A 19,536-nucleotide genomic window follows, 5' to 3' on the forward strand; every position below is an offset into this window, starting at 1 on the left:
CCCTTTTTTCCATCAGCTCGACCACTATCGACACTTCTTTGCTCAATCTAGCATCTCCTTCCATTCACCATGCCAGCACAACACACCACCCCAATGTCGCCTCAGCCCAACGCGGTCGCCTCGTCTTCCTCGGCTGCTCTCGTTGGTTCCGGCAAGGCGACACCACCACCACAACCACAGTCTCCTTCTTCGTCTTCGTCTGTTCATCAGGTCGGCTCGAGGCAAGGAACGCGCACTCGCACACGCACCCGTCGCAATGTCTCTTCCTCCACCTCCGGCTCTCACCGCACACCTCGATACACCAATGAGGACCATCCTCTAGCACCCCACAACCTGGCAACTCGCGGTTACCACTCGTTCCGCTGCCTCGGCGTCCCCTTCCACGTCAAGCAGAGGTACACCTTTGTCCGTGAGCTCGGCATCGGCGCGTACGGTTGCGTAGCTCTCTGCCGCGACGAGGTGCTCGAGTGCAATGTCGCCATCAAAAAAGTCACCCGCATCTTTGAGAAGGACGTCCTCGCTCGTAGAGCTCTTCGCGAGGTGGCGCTGCTTCGTCACATCGGCCTGTGCGACAATGTCACCGCCTTGCTCGACTTTGACACCGCCTTCATCGACTTTTCCGAAATCTACCTCGTCTTGTCCGCAAGCGAAGCCGATCTTTCGCAGATCATTCGTTCCGGTCAGTCGCTCTCGGATGCTCACCACCAGTACTTTATGGCTCAGATCTTGAGAGGCGTTCGTTACATGCACTCGGCCAAGGTCATCCACCGCGATCTCAAGCCCAGCAATTTGCTCGTCAATGGCGACTGTGCCCTTCGCATCTGCGATCTCGGCCTGGCTCGCGCCTATGCGGACTCGGACGAGTTCCTCGCGCCACCCGCCACCAACGACGACGCCGAGTCCAAGCCGAGATCCAGCATCGGAAGCAGCGTCGAAGACGACCGCACCGACGCGCGCCAGTCCAGTCCTGACACTGACGCAGCACAAGCACCGCAACAACAGCAGCAGCCGCGTTCGGGCTCAGCACGATCCCCTTCGCCCGCGTCGGATCTCCACGTCCAGCTCTACAAGACCGACTCCAAAGGCAAGCAGAAGCGTCTCAACTACCCCGGTGGTCCCCTCACTGGCTACGTCGCCACTCGATGGTACCGCGCTCCCGAGGTCATGCTCTGCTTCCGCGAAGGTTACGGTCCTGAGATGGACATGTGGTCCGTCGGCTGCATCCTCGCCGAGCTGATCGGTGGTGGCCCCATCTTTGGCGGCAAGGACTACGTCGACCAGATTGCTCGCATCAACAACGTCCTCGGCTCGCCCTCCGAAACCGTGCTCGACAAGATCGGTTCCGAGCGTGCCAAGACGTACATCAAGTCGCTGCCCCACATGCCCGCCGTACCGCTCGAGAAGCTCTATCCCAACGCCAACCCGGAAGCGCTCGACCTCGTCGCCAAGTTGCTCACCTGGGACCCCGACCAGCGACTCACTGCCGAGGAAGCGCTGCGCCACCCTTGGCTCAAGGCTTATCACGAGTCGAATGCGCGCTGGCAGGCACCTCAGCCCTTTGACAAGTTTGCCGAGGTCGAGTTCATCCACTCTCTTCGACAGTTCAAGACGAGCTTGCAGCGCGAGGCCGATGAGATGCGCATGGAGCTTGAGGAGCTCGAACGCGAGGAACTGGAGCATCTCGGCGACGGCGGCAAGGCGAATGGCGAGAGCAACGGAAATGGCAACGGCGAGCACCACGAGGCTCATCAGGACATGGAGCCTGTTGTTGCCGACGGTCAGAACGGCCACCACGCCGCCAACGCCGAAGCGCAAGAGCCAGCACGAACTGAAGAGGAGGAGGCGTCCGACGAGCAACAGTCGGGAAACGTCCAGGGGGCAGATGAAGTAGCCGACCTTCGAGCGCAATCCGACGAGCGCCGGGGTGTCGATGCCGATGCCCCGCACTCTGATTTCCCTCCCTACTACCACGCCTCGGGTGACGAGGGCGCCGACTCGGATTCACAGGATGCCGACGCGCTCTCGTGCAACGCCTCCTCGCAGTCGGCAGAATCCTTGCCCGCGGACACGGCGTCTTCCAGCTCCTCGATTCACACGCCTTCGTCCATTTCGGGAGCTAGTGCAGACGAGGCCGAGCCCGCTTCGCCGCGCATGTACGAGACGTGCGCCCTGTCGACCGCGCTCAAGAGCCGAGCCGAGCATCTCGAGGAGGGCAAGGCGCTGCGCAAGCCGCCTTCGTTTTTTCAGCTAGGGCATGAAGTGGAAGGACGTCGCTCTGTCGGCGCCTTCATGCCCCATCAAGTCCTCACCGTGGCACGTGGGCTGGTCGAGTACCAGACCACAGCAGCAGATGCCGTGCGTGAACCGACTTATTTTCCTTCTTCCGAGAATGCAGCGTCGTCAACGTCAGATGAACAGCAGGATGGCATGCGATCGAGATGCGATACCATCAAGGCGTCTGCTCTTTCCAACTCGAGTTCGACGGTGGCTGGCGGCAAAGCGGCAGGTGCTTCCGCCGCCAGCACATCGGCGTCTTCCTCCTCGTCGCGAGGTGGCTCAGCAAGCACACCCTCGCTTGGACAGAGTCTGCTGGACGACATGCTCTTCGCCCCGGCAGACGGATCGTCTAGCGGCCTCAAGAGCGTCAGCTCGCAACGACACGGCAAGCAGCTGGTCGTCCTCCAAGACTCGATCGTCCAATCGTCAGTCAGCCTCATGCGCGATATGATCGCTCGCTCTACTCAGCGCAACCACGCTGTGCTGCTCGTCACCACACTGCGTTCGCCTGCAACCTACCTCGACGGGCACGCCTCCGACAAGGTTGCTGTCATTGACGCGACCATGCTCGGTGACGTCTTTGCCGTCGACGCGGGTGACGCCGTCAAGACGATCGACGAGCTGGTTGAGCGCATTCGCACCCAGCTCTCCGCCCTTAGTGCCAATATGACTAAGACCACGGTGGTGATCGACTCGCTCAACGCTGTCGCGCACGCTGCCGGCGAAGAGACCGGGGTGGCGATGACCAGCAAGCTGGTGCGCGAGACGCTCGGCTCTGTTGGTGCGTCATCGCGCGTGATTGTCGGGCTGCAGATGGGCGGTGTTGAGGCGTCCACCCATGCAGGGTTGCTTTCGACGCTCCATTCGCCGTTGATCTGGGGTGCCGCCTCTGCCGGATCTGGTGGGACCCTGCTTTCGGTCGCAATTCATGCACCGGCGCTCCTCCGCCACGTCTACAAGCAGTACGGACTCAAGCCGCCTTGCACTCCCGCAGCGAGCAGGCGCGTGCTGGGGTTGGACGGTGGCGATGACGCTGACGAGGTGGATACGCGTTTTTGGGACGTCCTCAAGAATGTCGCTAGCCGCGGACCTATGGGTATCGCAGCGTACGAGGCGGGTGGCGGCACACAGGGATGGTGGGCTGGCGAAGGGTGCGCCTTTGAATCGCTCGACGTTGTTGAGACGGGCAGTGGGGAGAGCGAGTCGACAGCGGGTGTGATTACCCTGGCAGATCTGTTGAACCCAGCACGGACAGGATACGCGGTGCTCGAGCTGCACTACCACGCGCGCAACGGCAAGACGCATGAGGAGCTCGTCGGCCTTGTCACAGCACCATCGACGCAGCTCGTACCGTTGGACATGGTCGATCGCACCACCACCGCCACTCCCACTGCCACCGCCACGCCGGCACCAGGCGACGCACACAGCTCCATGATCTCCACGCTCCCGTTCAACCTCGGCGAGACAACCGATCAGCGAGAACGACGCGAAACTGTCCCCCTCCCCTACGCTTATCATCAACACCAAGAGTCGCTGAGGGGAACCACAGGCAACGCGCACATCTTCTTCGAACCCGAACAGGATGATGACGAAGACGACGAGGATCCGGACGACGATCTGGATCTTTGAACGCCTAGAATTGATAATCTCGCACAATATCAGCGAAGTGTCTTGTGGTGAATGCGCGAGTAAGTGAGCGAGCATGTCCACGGAGAAATGCGGGCCAAAGCCTCCACTTGTGGGAGATTGTGTCATCTGCGTGAGAAATTCGATGACAAGGGCTCGGCTATGCACTTGCAAAGAGGGGATGCTAAAATTGGGTGTGGATCGCCGGCGGGTGAAAGTGGGGAGTAGAGCACGCAAGCTTGGACGGGGATCAGCGGTTGGGTCGGTGCGGCTGGAGGACCGCTCTTCCAGTCATCCATGCCAAGGTTGAAGGACGACGAGGAGGGTATATAAACTTATTGCCTCTCACCAAGGATTGTGGCGGTATAGGTAACTATCAGCATCAACAGGAAACACTGGTTGATCTCTTCGACACTCACCCCACACGCATTCGTACTGCACCGATCTCATCAGTATCACGCAAGCATCGCAACCATGGCCACCTCGAAAACCGCCGCAGTGCTGCAGGGCAAGAAGGTCGTCGTGATCGGGGGCACCTCGGGTCTTGGGTTCGCGGCCGCCTCCGCCCTCATCGAAGAGGGTGTTTCGGTCATCATCGCTTCTTCCTCTGCCGATCGGGTCACTGCTGCGATCACGAAGCTGTCCGATCCTGCGCAGCAGTACAATGCCGACGCCTCGCGCGTTTCCGGTCACGCGCTCAACCTCAAAGGTCCCACCGCGGAAGAAAACCTCAAGGAGTTCTTCTCCAAAGTCGGCAGCTTTGATCACCTCCTCTACACCGCCGGCGACAGTATCGCTGCCAAGCCCCTGCAAGAATGGAGCTACGAGGATATTGTCAATGCGGGAAGTGTAAGGTTTATCAGCGCCGTGCTGGCGATCAAAGTCGCCACCGGTTCTCCCGACTACCTGAAGAGGAATGGTGGATCGATTGTTCTGACCACCGGTGTGGTGGCCGAAAAGCCTCTACCGAACTGGTCCGTCGTAGCATCCTACGCCTCAGGGTTGTACGGTCTGACCCGAAACCTGGCGCTCGACCTCGCCCCCCTCGGAATTCGAATCAACGCCATCTCTCCTGGCCCGGTCGAGACCGAACTCTGGGCCGGTATCCCCGAAAAGGAGAGAAAGGAGTTTTTGAAGGCGACAGGGGATAAGTTGATGACCGGCAAAGTCGGCCAGCCAGAGGATGTCGCCAATGCGTATGTTTATTTGTTGAAGGATAAGAATATGACCGCGCAGGTGGTTACTAGTGATGCCGGGAGCAGCGTCGCTGATCGCCAGTAGGCGTGGGTATCACACCGTGTTTTGGTAATGTCAGAGTTTGTTCGCGCGATAGAAGATGCCAGGTGTGTTGTTCCGGCGTGCGCAAGTGCCGCTTGAACGTGGCGTTGTGCCCAAGGCTCAGATGTGTGAGGCGAACGTGTGTCTGGATCCCTCCCATCACCTCCCCTCCGCCTCCATCAACAGCGGAAACACCTCCGACACCACCCTCCGTCGTCCCACCAACCTCCCATTCTTGATCGTCAACCGCCCGAAGCTCGGCGCGCACACCAAACCTTGCACCGACACTGTCCCGTCTATCACCGTCAGATCTCTCCACATTTCGTCCAAACCAGCTGCGATTCGGGCTCGTGTGCTCACACTGCCCAACAGCACCTCGCAGTCCTCCGGCTTGGCCGACTGCCACACGCCCACCATCGTCGGCAGCAGCGCGAGCGGATCCGCGTCCCCTTGCGGCGTAAAGAGGTTGCACACGTTGTTCACGCCCATTGCCCAGTTTGTGTGCTCCCTCAGGTCGGGACGGGAAGCGAGAGAGAGCAGGGGGAGGGTGGCGCGCGATCGTGTGGCGTACGGTTGGGTGCGACCTTGCATGTACAGGTCCGACGGGGGGAGGGAGACGAACGAGATCGGTGGACCCGTGGACGAACCGAAGCACGAGGCTAGATGGGCAAGGTCCTGCTCGGTGAAGCAGGAGAGCTTGGTACAGTGACCCAGGGTGATGCTCCTCTTGTGGCCGCTGCGGTGGTCCCACAGATGCGAGCGGGATACGGAGACGACATACGGTATCATCGATTGTTCCCCCTCCTCGACGGGGCCGGGCGGATCAAGGTCGTAATCCAGATGAAAGTCCACATGCTTCCCATGTCGCTTGGCGAGATCGAAGATCCAATCGATGTTCTTCGCTTGTTGGCCCTTCTGCTTCACCTTCCGCTCTCGTTCGGGCAGCTGCGCATCGGTCTTGCTAAGAGCCTCGACATACGGCGCAGACCCAACGACGTCCACTTCCTCCCTTGACGCAGCTTGCTCCATCAACGCCTGCATCTCCCGTTGCTTCTCCTCGTCGTCCGGATAGAACACCGCATCCTGGGCAAACGCCACGATCTGCACCTCGCAGCTCGTCTCGTACTCCTTCTTGACCTCCACGGCCGCTTCGAGACACATGAGGCCCACGGTGGGGTCCACTTCGACAAACGCACGCATGGTCGTCACGCCGTGACTCACGCTGCTCGCCACCAACCGTCGCATGCGCTGGCGCACGTCGTCGGGCGTGAACTTCGCTTTGGCATCCGCAGTCGATGAGAGCGCCTCGTCGAATGTTCCGGTGGAGAGGGTGCACCGGTCGAGAAGGTAAGCCTTGTCGAGATGGATGTGCGGATGACAGAGGCCGCCGGGGATGGCGAGGCTGCCTCGGGCGTCGAAGGCGGAGTTGGTGTGCGGCTGCGTGTAGGGGAGGGTAGGGATGGTAAATTGGCCGAGGACTTGTGTTGTCGGTGGAGGGGTTTCGAGCTCAGTGATGAGGCGAGGGGCGATCTCGCGGGAGGTGGAGGCGAACGGGTGGAAGCGCTCGAACGGCGGGGAGGTCGAGGTGGAGGAGGATGGCTGGAGTCGCACCTCGACAATGTTTGTGGTAGGAGAGGAGGAAGACGTCTCGAAATGAACATAGTCTAGGTCGACGAGGGGGAGCGTTTGATGGTCGTCGGGGAGATGGATGTGGTTGAGGCCGGCGTATGCGTGTGGAGGGAGGCGGAGGTTCTTGATGGTCAAGGTGGATGCGATCTTGCTCGAAGACGGCTCGGATGGCATACTGCTCGTTGATGGCTCGCTCTCCATCTTGATGGTTCACTGGCAGCGATGAGGGTCGATGATGCAGAGAGGCAAAGTTCAGCTCAGCCAGAGATAGGAGGATGACGAGTGGTCCGTGATTTGACCGCTGACGTCGGCGAAATGCGCGGTGACTTTGGAAGAAAGCGCTCGGCTGAATTCTCCTGATTTGTTAGACCGTTGGAAAATTGCGGCTGCACGTGATTCAAGCGGCGCGTGAATATTTGAGTTGCGTGTCGACAGAGTGTGGAGTTTTGCCCCTAAACGGGTCCGTTGACTGTGAGAGCCCCTTTCTGAGGATTCAGTGTTCAACTCCGCCTTTGCCTTCCTAGTGAGCTGACAAGACAGCCCCTTTCTCTAGTCATAAGTAGTTGATCGCAAGTGCATATGAAGACGCTGTGTGTGGTCAGTAGGGGCTTGAGAGTGTTCAGGAGTCGTGATGAGATGAACGGGAAGCTGCGCCGAGAGGGAGAGAGAGGCACCTGCTGTACGCAGCTCATGCGCACGCAAAGGTGCATAAAATGGCAGAGGCTAAGCGCCTCTCGGATTCAACTTCCACGCTTCCATCCCTGCATTGCCCTTCTTCTCCGCTTTCCCGCCTCACTTCTTCCGCTTCGTTCTGCTCCACCATCTCACCCTAGTACCACCAGTGGGTGATTAACACCTTCGCTGTCATCACTGTTTGGCGCTCTCCCTGACACTACCCTTCCTGACCTCTCATCCTCAGCGCCTCAACAAAGACGCAGCAAGGTCTACTCTCAACATGGCCAACAACGCCAGCCCTCATCATTACAGCTTTGTGCCCGATGCACGCACCTCCGAATATCTCTCTATGAACAAATCTTACGACGATCGAGCCTCTTCACCGGCACGCAAGCTTTGGCCTTTCAACCGATCTCGTTCCTCCAGCCCCAACACCCAGGCCCAAGCCGGTCTCAGCCTCGACACCGGCTACGATGCGCTTGGCTCCCGCAGGCTCTCCGCCAGTCCCATCAACAGCGCCATCAGCCCGTCGGGCTCTGGTTCCAGCTTCGTCGTCAAGAGCGTCATCCGCGCTTCCGGAGGTGTCTCGCTCCAGACCTCGCCCGCTCGCGACCAGCGCTTCAACTCCAACAACTCCCGTCAGCACTCGTCTTCCCCCGCCGCCAAGAGGATGACGCTCGAAGACTCGGACGATGAAGGCCAGCAACAGCAGCTTCAGTATCGACGATCCAAGAGCAAGCCACTCGGCGCTGTCGCCAGTCTCGGTGTTCCGCCGGGAGGACCAGGTGGTGGTGTTGGATACGGCACCGCCCGCTCTTCCAACGACGGAAGACCCGAGTCCGCTGCTGCCTACCAGCAGTCTCCTTTCTACCGTCCTCCCAGTCCGTCCGGCAGCATGACCGCCGGCGATTTTCAAAGGGGCACAAAGGAGCGCGGTCGATCTCCGCGCAAGTCCATCCCGGATGGTAGCGATAGCTTCGACCAGTCCTCTGATCAGCGCCGTGATGGTTCTGCCCAGTCTGCGGCTTCTTCGCCAGGTAAAAAACCCGTCGCTCGTATTACCGTTGGACCGCAGAGTCTTGCACAGCAGCAACACCACAACCATCAACAAGCTCATCACCAGTATCAGCAGCAACAGCAGCAGCAGCAGCAGCAGCAGCACGCAGCCTCTCGCGGTCCAAGTCCTGCCGCAGCTGCCCGCAACGCTGGTCTCTCCGGACCTCGCCATTTCCCTGGCGGCCCTCCCTCGCCGTCCGGTCCGATCTACAACCCTCATACAGCTTCTCACGACGCTTCATACCAGATCCAGCCTCTCCAGCACCAACACGCTCCTCGGCAGCACAGCGCAGGTCCTACTCCCCACGAGCAGCGCGGCGACCTGAGCTTCCCCTTGCTCCCACCTCAGCATGCACCCGGCCACGAGAGCCGGGACGAGTCGCCCAGCCGTTCCAGTCGCTTCTCCTTTGGCTTTGGCAATCGTTCGCGCAAGGACAGCGAAAAGAGTGTTCAACGACTCGACGGCCTACCCTCGCCGGTCGACATTCCTTTCGGCCGATCCTCGCACTCGCCCCTTCGTTTCAGCAACGGAGAAGAGACGCGCCGCGGCTCGGTCTCGCCGGCGCGCGCGAGTCCCAACAACTCCGGCTTCCTCTCAAACCTCATGTCCAAGTCACCTGGGGATCGAGAGGTTAGGCAGCAGCGCAGTCATGACGATACGGCTCGGAGCGGCTCCCACGACGGCGGGCTGGCGGGGAAATGGTTCAAAGGCGTCTTTGGACGTTCTCCCCGAGCGGACGAGAAGGATTGGACCAATGCGTCGGATTATACGGCCTTTCCGCTGGTGGCGGACGCACCCAGGTCAAACGATGACGACCAGGCGTATGCGCAGAAGCTCGCGTCCATGCGTCAGGCACGTCACATCGTCGATGAGGAACGACGACGACTCATGTTTGGTGAGACTGCACCAAGTGATGGGCCGGCAGACGAACGCGAGTTTCGACCGCGCCAAGCGATCGATGATGAGGTGGAGTTTGAGCTGGGTCGAAAGAAGAGTCCGCCAGGGAGGAAGCCTGTTCCTGCCTACTTGCCGGCCGCTACCACGCCGACGAGGATGTCAGCCTCGCGCGATGAGCCGATGACCCCTGCCCAGCGCATCATTCAGGAGACTCGGTCAAGGGAGTTGGCACGGGAACAGATCGAGGCGCAGCGCAAACAGGCGTTGGATCAGCAGCGTGCGAGTGTCAATGCGGATCCTCGACAGACGGTTGCTGCTCGGATCCGGTCTAATGGTCCACCTACCCCACCGAAGGGCATGCCGACTCCACAGCAGCAGCGCTATCCAAGTGGACCGCATCAGATCACGCGAGAATCAGCTCGATCTGGCCCCGCAGCCCCACCCAACCAGCGGCCCACACTCATCCTCTCCCCCGGCGCCGGCCCCATGCCCGCCTCCCTCCCCTTGCGCGATGCGTTGCAAGAAATGATGTCGCGCTTCTACCGTTTCGAACGCTACTCCGTCCCGCTCATCCGTTCTCTCGAAACTCGTTTGCTGGATATCGAACGCGATGCGATGCTCGCTTCCAACCCGCACGCCCGTTCCTCCACCACCCAAAGCGCAGAGATGGACGTGTGGGTGCAACAAATGACCAACCTCATGCGACACGAGGTGCGACAGTTGGATGCGGCCACGCGCGAATTGCGCGAGGCACGGGAGTTGGTGGCCACCGTCGCCAGGGGTGTGGGACCGGGTGGAGTCACGGTCAGCAACTCTGTGTCGAGTTTCGGGAGTTTGGCGGCTGTCACGGCGTCTACTTCGGGTCATGTGCTGGCCAGCAGACCCATGATCTCGCCCGTGGAGGAGAAGAAGGAGCCGAGCACGACGAGTGGCGCAGACAGTGGGACAAGGGTCTCGCCGACCAAGGCGAATTTTGGGTTTGCCAGCGAGAGCAGGAAGGAGAAGTACACGAGGGATAGGTCGGTGAGTCCCAATGGTCGACCGCGGTACACGTCGGTTCTCGGGCAACCACTCGGACAGGGGCAGCAAGAGAGGTTGTCGCCCGACGCATCGACGGACGAGCAGCAGGGTGGGATGAGGAAGGTCTCGTCGGTCGAGGACCGCCTAAAGGCACTGATGGAAGGGGAAGGGTCGAGGGACACCAGCTACACTGTCTCTCCCTCCGTTCCGCAGGAAGAGGAACCCAAGACCGATCCCAGCAAGGACGACGAAGCCGAGATGAGTGGGAGCAGCGACATTGCCGCGGCGCTCGCTGCGATCGATAGCAACAGCTTCCCTCGTCCCACCGCACACCAGTCGGAGCACTCGGCACACGACGTGGCCGTCAGGAAGAGCTTCTCGCACTCCTCCTCGCACTCGGGCTCTGCATCCGAGGCAGTGGAAGAACCGCTTACCCCGACCATCGAAGCTCCTCCATCGCCCGCCGTCGAGACACCCACCACCCACAAGCCGGATGCATCCGAGGACAGTTTGCGCGGCTCCATCCTGCCGTACATGCGCGAAACCAGCCCGGTCAAGACACATTTCCCCACCACCCTCGCCGTTTCCCCCGTCGCGAGTCCGGGTCGGATCTCGCCGACCAAGCTGTACGCACACAAATTCGCCCCTTCCTCGCCGTCCACCAGTGCAAAATTGGGTCTGGTCGAGAAGAAACGTTTTACCCTTCCCGCCGCTCCTTCACTCGGGTCAGTGACGACGGTGCCAGCCAGACAGGGAGGACGGATCAGTAGAACGCCGAGTTATACCTTCGACGATGCGGCGTGCGTCAATGGCCCAGCGAGCGCCGCGTTCGGTGTCGGCAAGGGGAGACCCGTGGGTCATAGGGCCACGCTCCAGGAGCGCGTGGCGTTTTTTGACGCTGGAAAGTAGACCATGACAGAATATATCGAGTTACGATGCGAAGCAGGGAACGTGATGTGTGATGAGGACATGCGACAAATATCCGAGCCAAGCTGTGGAGCACGGCGGCTCATCGCCAGTCCGAGCATGTTGCAATGACGTTGAATGAATGCGAATGCGAAGTTGCGAGATTGCAGTGATTGCTACAAGTACATGATGCGGACGACTTCCAGAGAACGAAAACTGGGGTAATGATACGGATAAAATCGAGGTTAGTTGGACGCGAGCATAGCCACGACAGCGTCCTCCTCCGAATCGTGATCGACCTTTTCTGGCATGTCAGTTGACGACGTCTCCTCGGCTGAGTGCGAGGGCTTCTCCGTCTCGCCAGCCGCACCCGCTCGAAGCGGTCGTCGTCGCAACGGCAGTTCCGCCCAACACTCCTTCCTGCACGCCGGACAGGTGACCCATTTGCCCACCGTATCGCGCTCTCCCTCCTCCTCGTCGGGGAGCGCATCGATCGACGTGGCGACCAGATCGTTCTCCACGCGCATGGCGGTGCAGAGGCAATCGAGGTGCACTGCGTGGTGGCAGGGAGAGAGACGGACGAGGTCGGTGGTCATATCCTCGCTTGTTTCGGGCAGCTCCAGGTGTCCTCCCCCCGCGTCGGTTGGGTCGGTGACGGGGTAGCGTGGGAGACAGGCAGGTGCGTCACATCGCCATCCAACTTGTCGTTCTCTCGCTCTCACCTCCTCCCGCAGCGTCGTATGTTGCGTACTCGCGCTCGAGATCGCTTTAGCCGACGTCGATGTCGAGACTGACAGGTTTGTGCGGCAAAAGGGACAAGTCCACTGCGATGGCGGTAGCTTCTCCAACCAGTCCCTCAGACATCCCGCGTGCAACGTGTGGTGTCCCGGACAAGGAACGGCAACGACAGCCTCATCCTGACTCTTCGGCCCATCGATCCATTCAGGTCGATCGTCCGACGCATAGCTGTCGAGACAAATGCCGCACCCGAGCAGAGCATCCTGGTCATCGCCGAAGCCGCCGATGCTGCCCATGCCGAGGCGCGCCATGCGTGCGCGGAGCTCTGCATCGGCCCGCTCGAGCTGTGCAACGTAGGAGGCGGCTTTGCGCGCGTCCGGCTGTTCCGGTGGAGGTGGCGCGGTGAAGTGGATGTCGAGGATGATGCGGAAGGGCGGGCCGGCAACGAGGCGGGGTTGTTGGGATTCGGGTGCGTCGGGGGAGGGTCCGCCAGGAGGACTGCCAGGGGTGACTTGGGCGATGGGCCACGCTGTTTGAGTGTTGGCGTCGTAGATGAAGCTGAAGGGCATGGGCGATGCGCCAAACGGCACGAAAAGGGGGGCGATGGGGACATGACCATCTGGGTGCGGGTGAGAATGTGGGTCGGTTGCAGCCGTGTTAGCTGCATTTCCTTGTACCTGGGGCTGAGCGTCGGGTCTTGATTGCGACGCTGAATTCTGTGAGCCGTTCTGATTTGTCGATGCGGGCTGAGCTGCTGAGGGAGCACCGCTATCTCGAGGAGGCAAGGGCTGCGGATGGAATGCGAGCAAGGCAGGATTCCCGTCGGCTCCAGCGAAAGGAAGTCGGAAGAAGACCGGAGGGCGCGGGAGCCTGCTCGAGTTTGTGTCGAACTCTGTGGTGGTCGTCTGCTGACTCGAGGCGCTTGGCTCAGCACCTGCGCCTGCAGACGATGATTCTGTGCGAGACGGTGCTGGTGTTGGCTGAGTGGCCGTGCTCTCTTGAGGTTGCGCATTCGATGCAGAAGCGGCGCTGGATGTGCTTGCGTCTCGCGACTGCTGCGTCTGCGGCTCGCTGCCGTGAATGACAGTGCGGAAGCTGGCCATGAAGTTCTCCCATAAAGTGGTCGCAGGAGCGGCTTGGCTCGGCGACGGGTGGCCTGGCTGAGATGGCTGAGCTTCTGCTGAGCGAGCCTCGGACGATTCCGCATTTGAGGATGATGGCTGCGGATTGGTTGTGAGAACATGCGCAGTGGACGACGGAGGGGTTCCAGACTGAGCTTCATTCAGCTGTCGGGTATCGTCCGCAGAGCGGGGCGGGTCACCCGAAGGCGAAGAGGAGTCTGTGTTCTCCATTTTGGTTGAATGACTTGCGCCATGTGATGACGGTTCACGCTGTGGTGCGATTGGGTGTCAGCATGTGATGATGGAGAGAAGGGAAGGTTAAGGAGCACGATGAGCCGGTTGAAGAAGTGCTGTGCGAGGAGGAGACAGCGTCGTTTGATGCACACCTCGTCTGACCTTATTTCCGTGCGCAATTTGATAGCCGATGCACCTGCAGCCTCGGCACTCACTTCCGCTCCACTTTTTGCCGCCTTCTCCTCACCCATTCGCACTTGCTGGTCAAGCTCACTTGCGAACGAGCTTTCGGAACGCTTAGAAAGCTCCAGCTCATTCAGATGCGGCGCCGATCTAAGTTGGCATTTGCGGTCGAGTTACAGTGAAGGCTCAGTCGTCGATGGACCCTTGAACCTCCACGTATGAGCTAAGGGCTTCAGGTGCCGGCATAGCTGGCAGCACGCCGCGAATTTCTACAAGCTTCTCGCAAAGTGGATTTTTGGCACGGGGTCAGATTGTAAGATCGCCTCCTGCACGACGTCTCCTCCCAGCCAAGAAAGCGCCATCAACACTAACACTCAGGCTGGCCCGGGACTTCATCGCCCGCATGTGCATGGTCGTGAGAGGAATTGTATTGTATTGATCAAGACAGTATGCAGACGAGTCAGAGAGGCTCGACGTGCAGTCTGTAGACTGTCATCGTTGCGACGCGCAGACGGTCGAGAAGTGACCCAAGGCGGTACAGTAGGATTGAGCGGTGGATCGAGGGTCGAAGCGAACCAGAAACCAGGCGAAAGGAAGACAACATCGAGGCGAGAGACAAGGATTGGGCGCGAGCTGACCTCGGCGCTTCAGGGGTCTGCTTCGGCGGGGTTGGCTTCGGCCACGCAGCGTCTGCCTTCAGCCTCATTGACGGCGACAAAGATCTCGCTTTCGTTGGTGATCAGCGCGCCCCCCAACGAGCCTTTGACGTTAAAGCAAGCGATAACGTCTCCGGGCTTCAGACCCTGTAGCTCGTGTCGTTCCGATCTAGTCGAAGTCGGAAGGGCGAACAACCAGCAATAGACCGCGTAACCTTCATCGAAACGGAGCTGCCAAAGCTTGACCGAGTCCTCTTTGATCGCGAAAGGGGAGATGCGATCGATTGTGCCAATGATGTTGTATGTCTCTCCATCGTGGCGTGGTCTGTGTCTCCACCGACTGAGAAAGGCGGCGCGCTCCGGCATGCGCACAGCCGTTCGGTTGCGAGGTCCGACGTATTGAGACCATGCATCTGGGCTGAACTGGACCGTCGTGGCATCGGGCAAGGCGGTGGCGGCGGGTGGGTGAGGAATCGTCTGAGGATCTTCCAGAGTCGCTTCGCGACTAGGCGATCGGTACGTGGCCTGTGAATCACCAGGCTCGGCGACGCAGTCGGAAGTGGTGGTGGTCGATGCTGTGACGTATTGGACACCTTCGTAGCCGTAGGTTCTCCGGATAACTTCGGCTAAATGCTGCTCAGTCTCGGCCGGACATTGGAAGAAGGCGCTGAAGTTCACGCTATCATCCCATCTGTTCCGAAGCAAGGCGGCGGCGAGACTGTCGTCATTCCATTCGATGCGTTTGAACCCCGTCTTGAGCTTGAGGGATACAAGGGAAACGGGAAGAGCGGCGAATTCTTGAGACAGTATAGCCTTGATGATTGTCACTTCGCCCGCCGGCTCCATCTCGATGGTGGGAGACAAAGTCACTGTTCTGTCGAAGGGAGACTTGCAAAAATGATGATGAAAGGTCGAGAAGCGCAGACTTGAGCTGTGGTGGTTCTTAAAGGATGGAAATGAGGGTAGGACACGCCGATACCGGCACAACCGCAGGCAGGAGCGCAATCAGCATCTCAGCACAGATTCATTTGGGCTCAATGCGTCGACAGGGATCAAAGGGCACTAAAGTGTCCACTCGACAGACCACGTAGATTGTTCGAAACAAGTTTGAGCGCAGAAGCGCCGCAAGTGTAGAACGGCCTGCGCAGACACGCTTGACGACGAGGTATTCGACAGCTCGACTGATTTTGCAAATGAAGCGAAGCTCGCTCATTCGGGCGAAGTCAAGCCGCTGCGCTGCACGAGGATGTAGCGCTCGAAGGCAACGGAAGTGGATTCGCGCTCTCACAAGCAGAGCAGCCAAAGAGCGCTAGCCAAGCCGCTCAAGCGGCGAGAGCATTGCGGAGCCGGCTCGGTGAGGAAGTTAATCAGGCAAACTTGGCGCAGGTTGACTGCAGATCTGTCACACGCAAAGCTCACTCAAGGGGCTCGCAATTCAACAGCCTCACAGTCGCAGACCCAAACAAAAGGGGTGGCGACGTTTGTTTGCAGTGGTGGTATGATACGATGAGTGCCAAAGATCCAAAGTGAGAGAAACATGCAGAGAAAAGAAGCTAGTGTACAAGGAACGAATGCGCGAAATGACCGACGGTGATACAGAGACGAGAAGCAGAAGTGAAGGAGAGACCAGCTCAGAAGTCCTCCTCGAGCGAGAAGGTGTGTGTGTTCTTCTGCGTGCCGTCACCACCCTCCTCGTTCTCCCTGCGTGCCACACCGGTCTTTGCGTACTCGGCCACCTTCTTCTCGAAGAAGTTGGTCTGGAAAGATGGAGCAGAAGCAAAAGAAGAGAGTGGGGAAGAGTCAGCATTGTTTCGCTTGAAAAAAGGCCAAAAACGTAAGGGAATGAGCTGCTTACCTTGCCCTGTAGGCTGATATTTTCCATAAAGTCGAAAGGGTTGGTCGCCGCATAGTGAACGGGGTTTCCGAGCGATACAAGCAGGCGGTCGGCGACGTACTCGATGTACTGGCGCATCAAGGCAGCGTTCATGCCGATAAGACTGCAGGGAAGGGCGTCGGTGAGGAAAGCCTTCTCGATCTCGACGGCCTCGCTGATGATCTTGAGCACGGTGTCGGGGTGCGCGCGCTTCTTGAGGTGGCTGAAGAGAAGGCAGGCGAAGTCGGTGTGAAGACCCTCGTCACGCGAGATGAGCTCGTTGGAGAAGGTAAGACCGGGCATGAGACCGCGCTTCTTGAGCCAGAAGATGGAGGCGAAGGAACCAGAGAAGAAGATACCCTCGACGGCGGCGAAGGCGACGAGGCGCTCGGCGAAGGTGGCGCGACGGTCGCTGATCCAACGGAGAGCCCAGTCAGCCTTCTGCTTGACGACGGGGATGGTCTCGACGGCGTCAAAGAGGAACTCGCGCTGCTCGGGCTCACGGATGTAGGTGTCGATGAGGAGCGAGTAGGTCTCGGAGTGAATGTTCTCCATCATGATCTGGAAACCGTAGAAGCAGCGAGCCTCGGCAGCCTGGACCTCGGAGCTGAATCGCTCGACGAGGTTCTCGTTGACGATACCGTCGGAAGCGGCAAAGAAGGCAAGGACGTGCGAGATGAAGTGGCGCTCGTTGTCGTTGAGCTTGTTGTCCCAGTCGTGGAGGTCCTTGGAGAGGTCGATCTCCTCGGCGGTCCAGAAGGAGGCCTCGGCCTTCTTGTACATTTGCCAGATCTATATTGTGGGAGAGGAAGATTGTCAGTGTCAGAGGACAAAAGTGATGATGTATGCTTGGGAGAGATGCAGAAGACTCACCTCGTTGAAGCGGATGGGGAAGAGAACGAAACGACGGCTGGTCTCGACAAGGAGAGGCTCCTCCTCCTCGGGCAGGTCAACGTCGCCGACAAACTTGCCGTGGACATCCTCAGAGTCAGCAGCGGCGACGTCGGTAGTCTTGGCTGCATCTACGATCTTGCCCTTGGTGAGGAAGCCGGGGTCGGAGAAGTCGTCATCGTTCTGCGCGCTGATCTTGGCGGCGGCCTTCTTGGAAGGGGTGGCGTTGACGTCGATGCCAGCGAGGCCAGCTGCGACCTTCTTGGAAGGGGTCTCGAGGTTGTGCTGAGTGACGGCAGACATGGCTGTGATGTTGTGCAAGTGGATGGGGAGGTGGATGGTGATGGGGATGGAGGACGGCTGCAACGATGATGGCGCCGAGGGTATGCGATGAAGGAGGAAGCGACGATGGCTAGAGGGGGTGGTGTCGCGGCAGGGAAGAGGTGATGCTGTTGGATGGAAGGAAGGAATGATCGAAGACCAAGAAGAAGCAACTTATGTACCTTTGCTGGGCCTGACTCGGGACGCGCTGTTGGAGGAGCAGTGGGGGGGGGGAGAGAGCGACGTGATGAAGGTAGGACAACAAGAAAAAAGCGTGTGGTGTTGCGAGCGGCGGTGACTGAAATGATCAACGCGTTTGGGCTCTCCCTCTCTCAGCTCGGCGTAGAAAGGCGAGCGCGACTTGACAGGCAGCACAGCGCAGTATGAGAAAGGGAGTTTGGACAGTCAGACTCGGCTGCTGCCAAAACGCTGACATCAGACTGTCTCTCTCTGTTCATTCTGCGTCCAACTCTGCGCTCTGCAACTGTAGAAAATTCTTCGCGCTCTCTACACGACACGCGTGTAATTTAAAAGTGTAATTTCTACAGCAGCAGGGCGCGACATATCGACTGTCCAAAATTGCGGACGCGTCCGTTTACGCCATTGCAGGGCCAGTCAAATTGGAGTGAGAGACGTGTTGGTCGGGCGTTTGATGAACGCGCTCGACGTGGCTTGATGCGAGCCTCATTCTTCATCACAGGTCGGTCGAGACCATGCATGAAGTTCGCAAGCGCAGCTGAGCTGACCTGCAACTCAATCGCGTAAAGAACTCCGAGGCGCGAACTTCCTTCTGTTCGCTGTCAGTAAGTGCAATGTTCACGCTTCCCCTCACAGTCGCGTGAGCAGGTGTGTCGCACTTAGTCCTAAGCTCATCTTGCCAAGACAGCAATCTGTGGCTGCAGACACTACCTCTGACTCCTCCGTCGGTCGGAGCTCGTTCGCATCGGAGCGTCATAGCGTCTTAGAGTCTTGCGATGAAGCAAAGAAATGTGATTTGAGTCGTAGTCGAGACAGCCTGCCGCGGGCTCACCAGTACCATGAAGTCTCTCCATGCCTGCTGCTTGTTCTTCGCTCGTTCCTCTGTAGTGCGACGGCGCGACAGCATTGCTCAATAAAAGGTCTGGGCCGTGCGCATCCCTTCGACCAAGACTACAGTAGGGACCAGAGCGGAGTGCTAGCGGATGCATGGGACGATGAGAGAGTTCGATCGCCGCGCAGAGCCCGCTTTGATCTTGGAACAGCACACGCGTTGCTGCTGCCGGGGAATCGCGCTGCAAGGTGAGATCAAAGCCGACCTACGCGCGATCAAGAATGAGACGCGATCTTAATCTGATAAGATGCAAGCGCGTGTCCGGTCCGGCTAGACGCTGTCCGCCGCCCGGCTTGGCATGCGTCAATGTGAGCAGCGGTCATAGCGGACTCGTCGAGCCTGATTGGCTGTCCAAAGACCTTGCATAAGACTCGTGGCCGCACAGCTGCTTGAGGGAAACGGCCCCAGTCCACAAGAAACATGAGCGAACCCTGAGTGATTGTCGCGTGAAGAGGCAACCTTGGCGGACCTGCCTGCGAGCTTCGTTTCTCACCCCTTCCGTGCCTTTTTCTGCTCAGTCTCATCAGCTCATTCAGGCAGGAACACCTCTGTGCGAGCTCGCAAAGAAAAAGTTGTTCCGAAGAAAGCGATGCGTAACGCGAGCATGGACGCCGGCGATCGCGTAGCAGCCTGGATTAACGCCTGACCTACAAGATCGGCGTGATCGGGTCGATTCGCGCTCACTTGATGAGATGCCAGCACCTGATCTGCTTGCGAAGTGCAGACAGGACACACCTTTCACCGTCCACGATCAGACAGCGAGATGGGGACTCGCCCCAACCCCTGTGGCTCCGCAAGATGCCGAATGCTTTCTGGAGGCGTATACTTCAATCCAGAGCAGCGTCCCGTGTCAATGGTCGGCGAGCAGTCGTATAGTATGATAGACGAGTAAGGAGCTCGATGCCGCGGACGTCGAACGATTCCGCACAAGCAACGCAGCGATTTGGGTTGAATGATACGAGGACCGAGCTGAGCAACGCTTCGAGAACCGGAAATACCGCGCAGAGCGGGAGCGTCAAACTTATTCGCGAGACGCCGCGGGAAAGCCGAAAGCGGTATCGCCG

General features: G+C 59.2%; 7 protein-coding genes across 7 annotated transcripts; 3 read left to right on the top strand and 4 right to left on the bottom strand.

The window, feature by feature from the left end:
• Positions 1–69: 69 nt before the first annotated feature.
• On the top strand, positions 70–3,906 carry PSEUBRA_003623 (Elongator complex protein 5; the record flags this gene model as incomplete). The annotated part of the gene is made up of 1 exon (XM_016436693.2): positions 70–3,906. One exon carries the CDS (start codon positions 70–72, stop codon positions 3,904–3,906), a length of 3,837 nt encoding a protein of 1,278 aa, XP_016291982.2.
• A 471-nt stretch (positions 3,907–4,377) lies between these two features.
• Positions 4,378–5,184, top strand: PSEUBRA_003624 (NAD(P)-binding domain protein; the record flags this gene model as incomplete). The annotated part of the gene is made up of 1 exon (XM_016436707.1): positions 4,378–5,184. The coding sequence occupies one exon, from the start codon at positions 4,378–4,380 to the stop codon at positions 5,182–5,184; it is 807 nt and encodes a 268-aa protein (XP_016291983.1).
• A 156-nt stretch (positions 5,185–5,340) lies between these two features.
• On the bottom strand, positions 5,341–7,011 carry PSEUBRA_003625 (uncharacterized protein; the record flags this gene model as incomplete). The annotated part of the gene is made up of 1 exon (XM_016436718.1): positions 5,341–7,011. The coding sequence occupies one exon, from the start codon at positions 7,009–7,011 to the stop codon at positions 5,341–5,343; it is 1,671 nt and encodes a 556-aa protein (XP_016291984.1).
• A 754-nt stretch (positions 7,012–7,765) lies between these two features.
• Positions 7,766–11,368, top strand: PSEUBRA_003626 (uncharacterized protein; the record flags this gene model as incomplete). Its single annotated transcript, XM_059465110.1, has 1 exon — positions 7,766–11,368. The coding sequence occupies one exon, from the start codon at positions 7,766–7,768 to the stop codon at positions 11,366–11,368; it is 3,603 nt and encodes a 1,200-aa protein (XP_059320614.1).
• Positions 11,369–11,610: 242 nt separating this feature from the next.
• On the bottom strand, positions 11,611–13,455 carry PSEUBRA_003627 (Zinc finger, RING-type; the record flags this gene model as incomplete). Its single annotated transcript, XM_059465111.1, has 1 exon — positions 11,611–13,455. The coding sequence occupies one exon, from the start codon at positions 13,453–13,455 to the stop codon at positions 11,611–11,613; it is 1,845 nt and encodes a 614-aa protein (XP_059320615.1).
• Positions 13,456–14,288: 833 nt separating this feature from the next.
• Positions 14,289–15,143, bottom strand: PSEUBRA_003628 (uncharacterized protein; the record flags this gene model as incomplete). The annotated part of the gene is made up of 1 exon (XM_059465112.1): positions 14,289–15,143. The coding sequence occupies one exon, from the start codon at positions 15,141–15,143 to the stop codon at positions 14,289–14,291; it is 855 nt and encodes a 284-aa protein (XP_059321420.1).
• A 785-nt stretch (positions 15,144–15,928) lies between these two features.
• PSEUBRA_003629 (Ribonucleotide reductase small subunit) lies at positions 15,929–17,364 on the bottom strand (the record flags this gene model as incomplete). The annotated part of the gene is made up of 3 exons (XM_016436724.1): positions 15,929–16,054; positions 16,153–16,962; positions 17,044–17,364. 3 exons carry the CDS (start codon positions 17,362–17,364, stop codon positions 15,929–15,931), a joined length of 1,257 nt encoding a protein of 418 aa, XP_016291987.1.
• Between the last annotated feature and the right edge of the window lie 2,172 nt (positions 17,365–19,536).

Source organism: Kalmanozyma brasiliensis (genome assembly GCF_000497045.1).
Source record: "Kalmanozyma brasiliensis GHG001 unplaced genomic scaffold PSEUBRA_SCAF23, whole genome shotgun sequence".
Classification (NCBI taxonomy): Eukaryota; Fungi; Basidiomycota; class Ustilaginomycetes; order Ustilaginales; genus Kalmanozyma; species Kalmanozyma brasiliensis.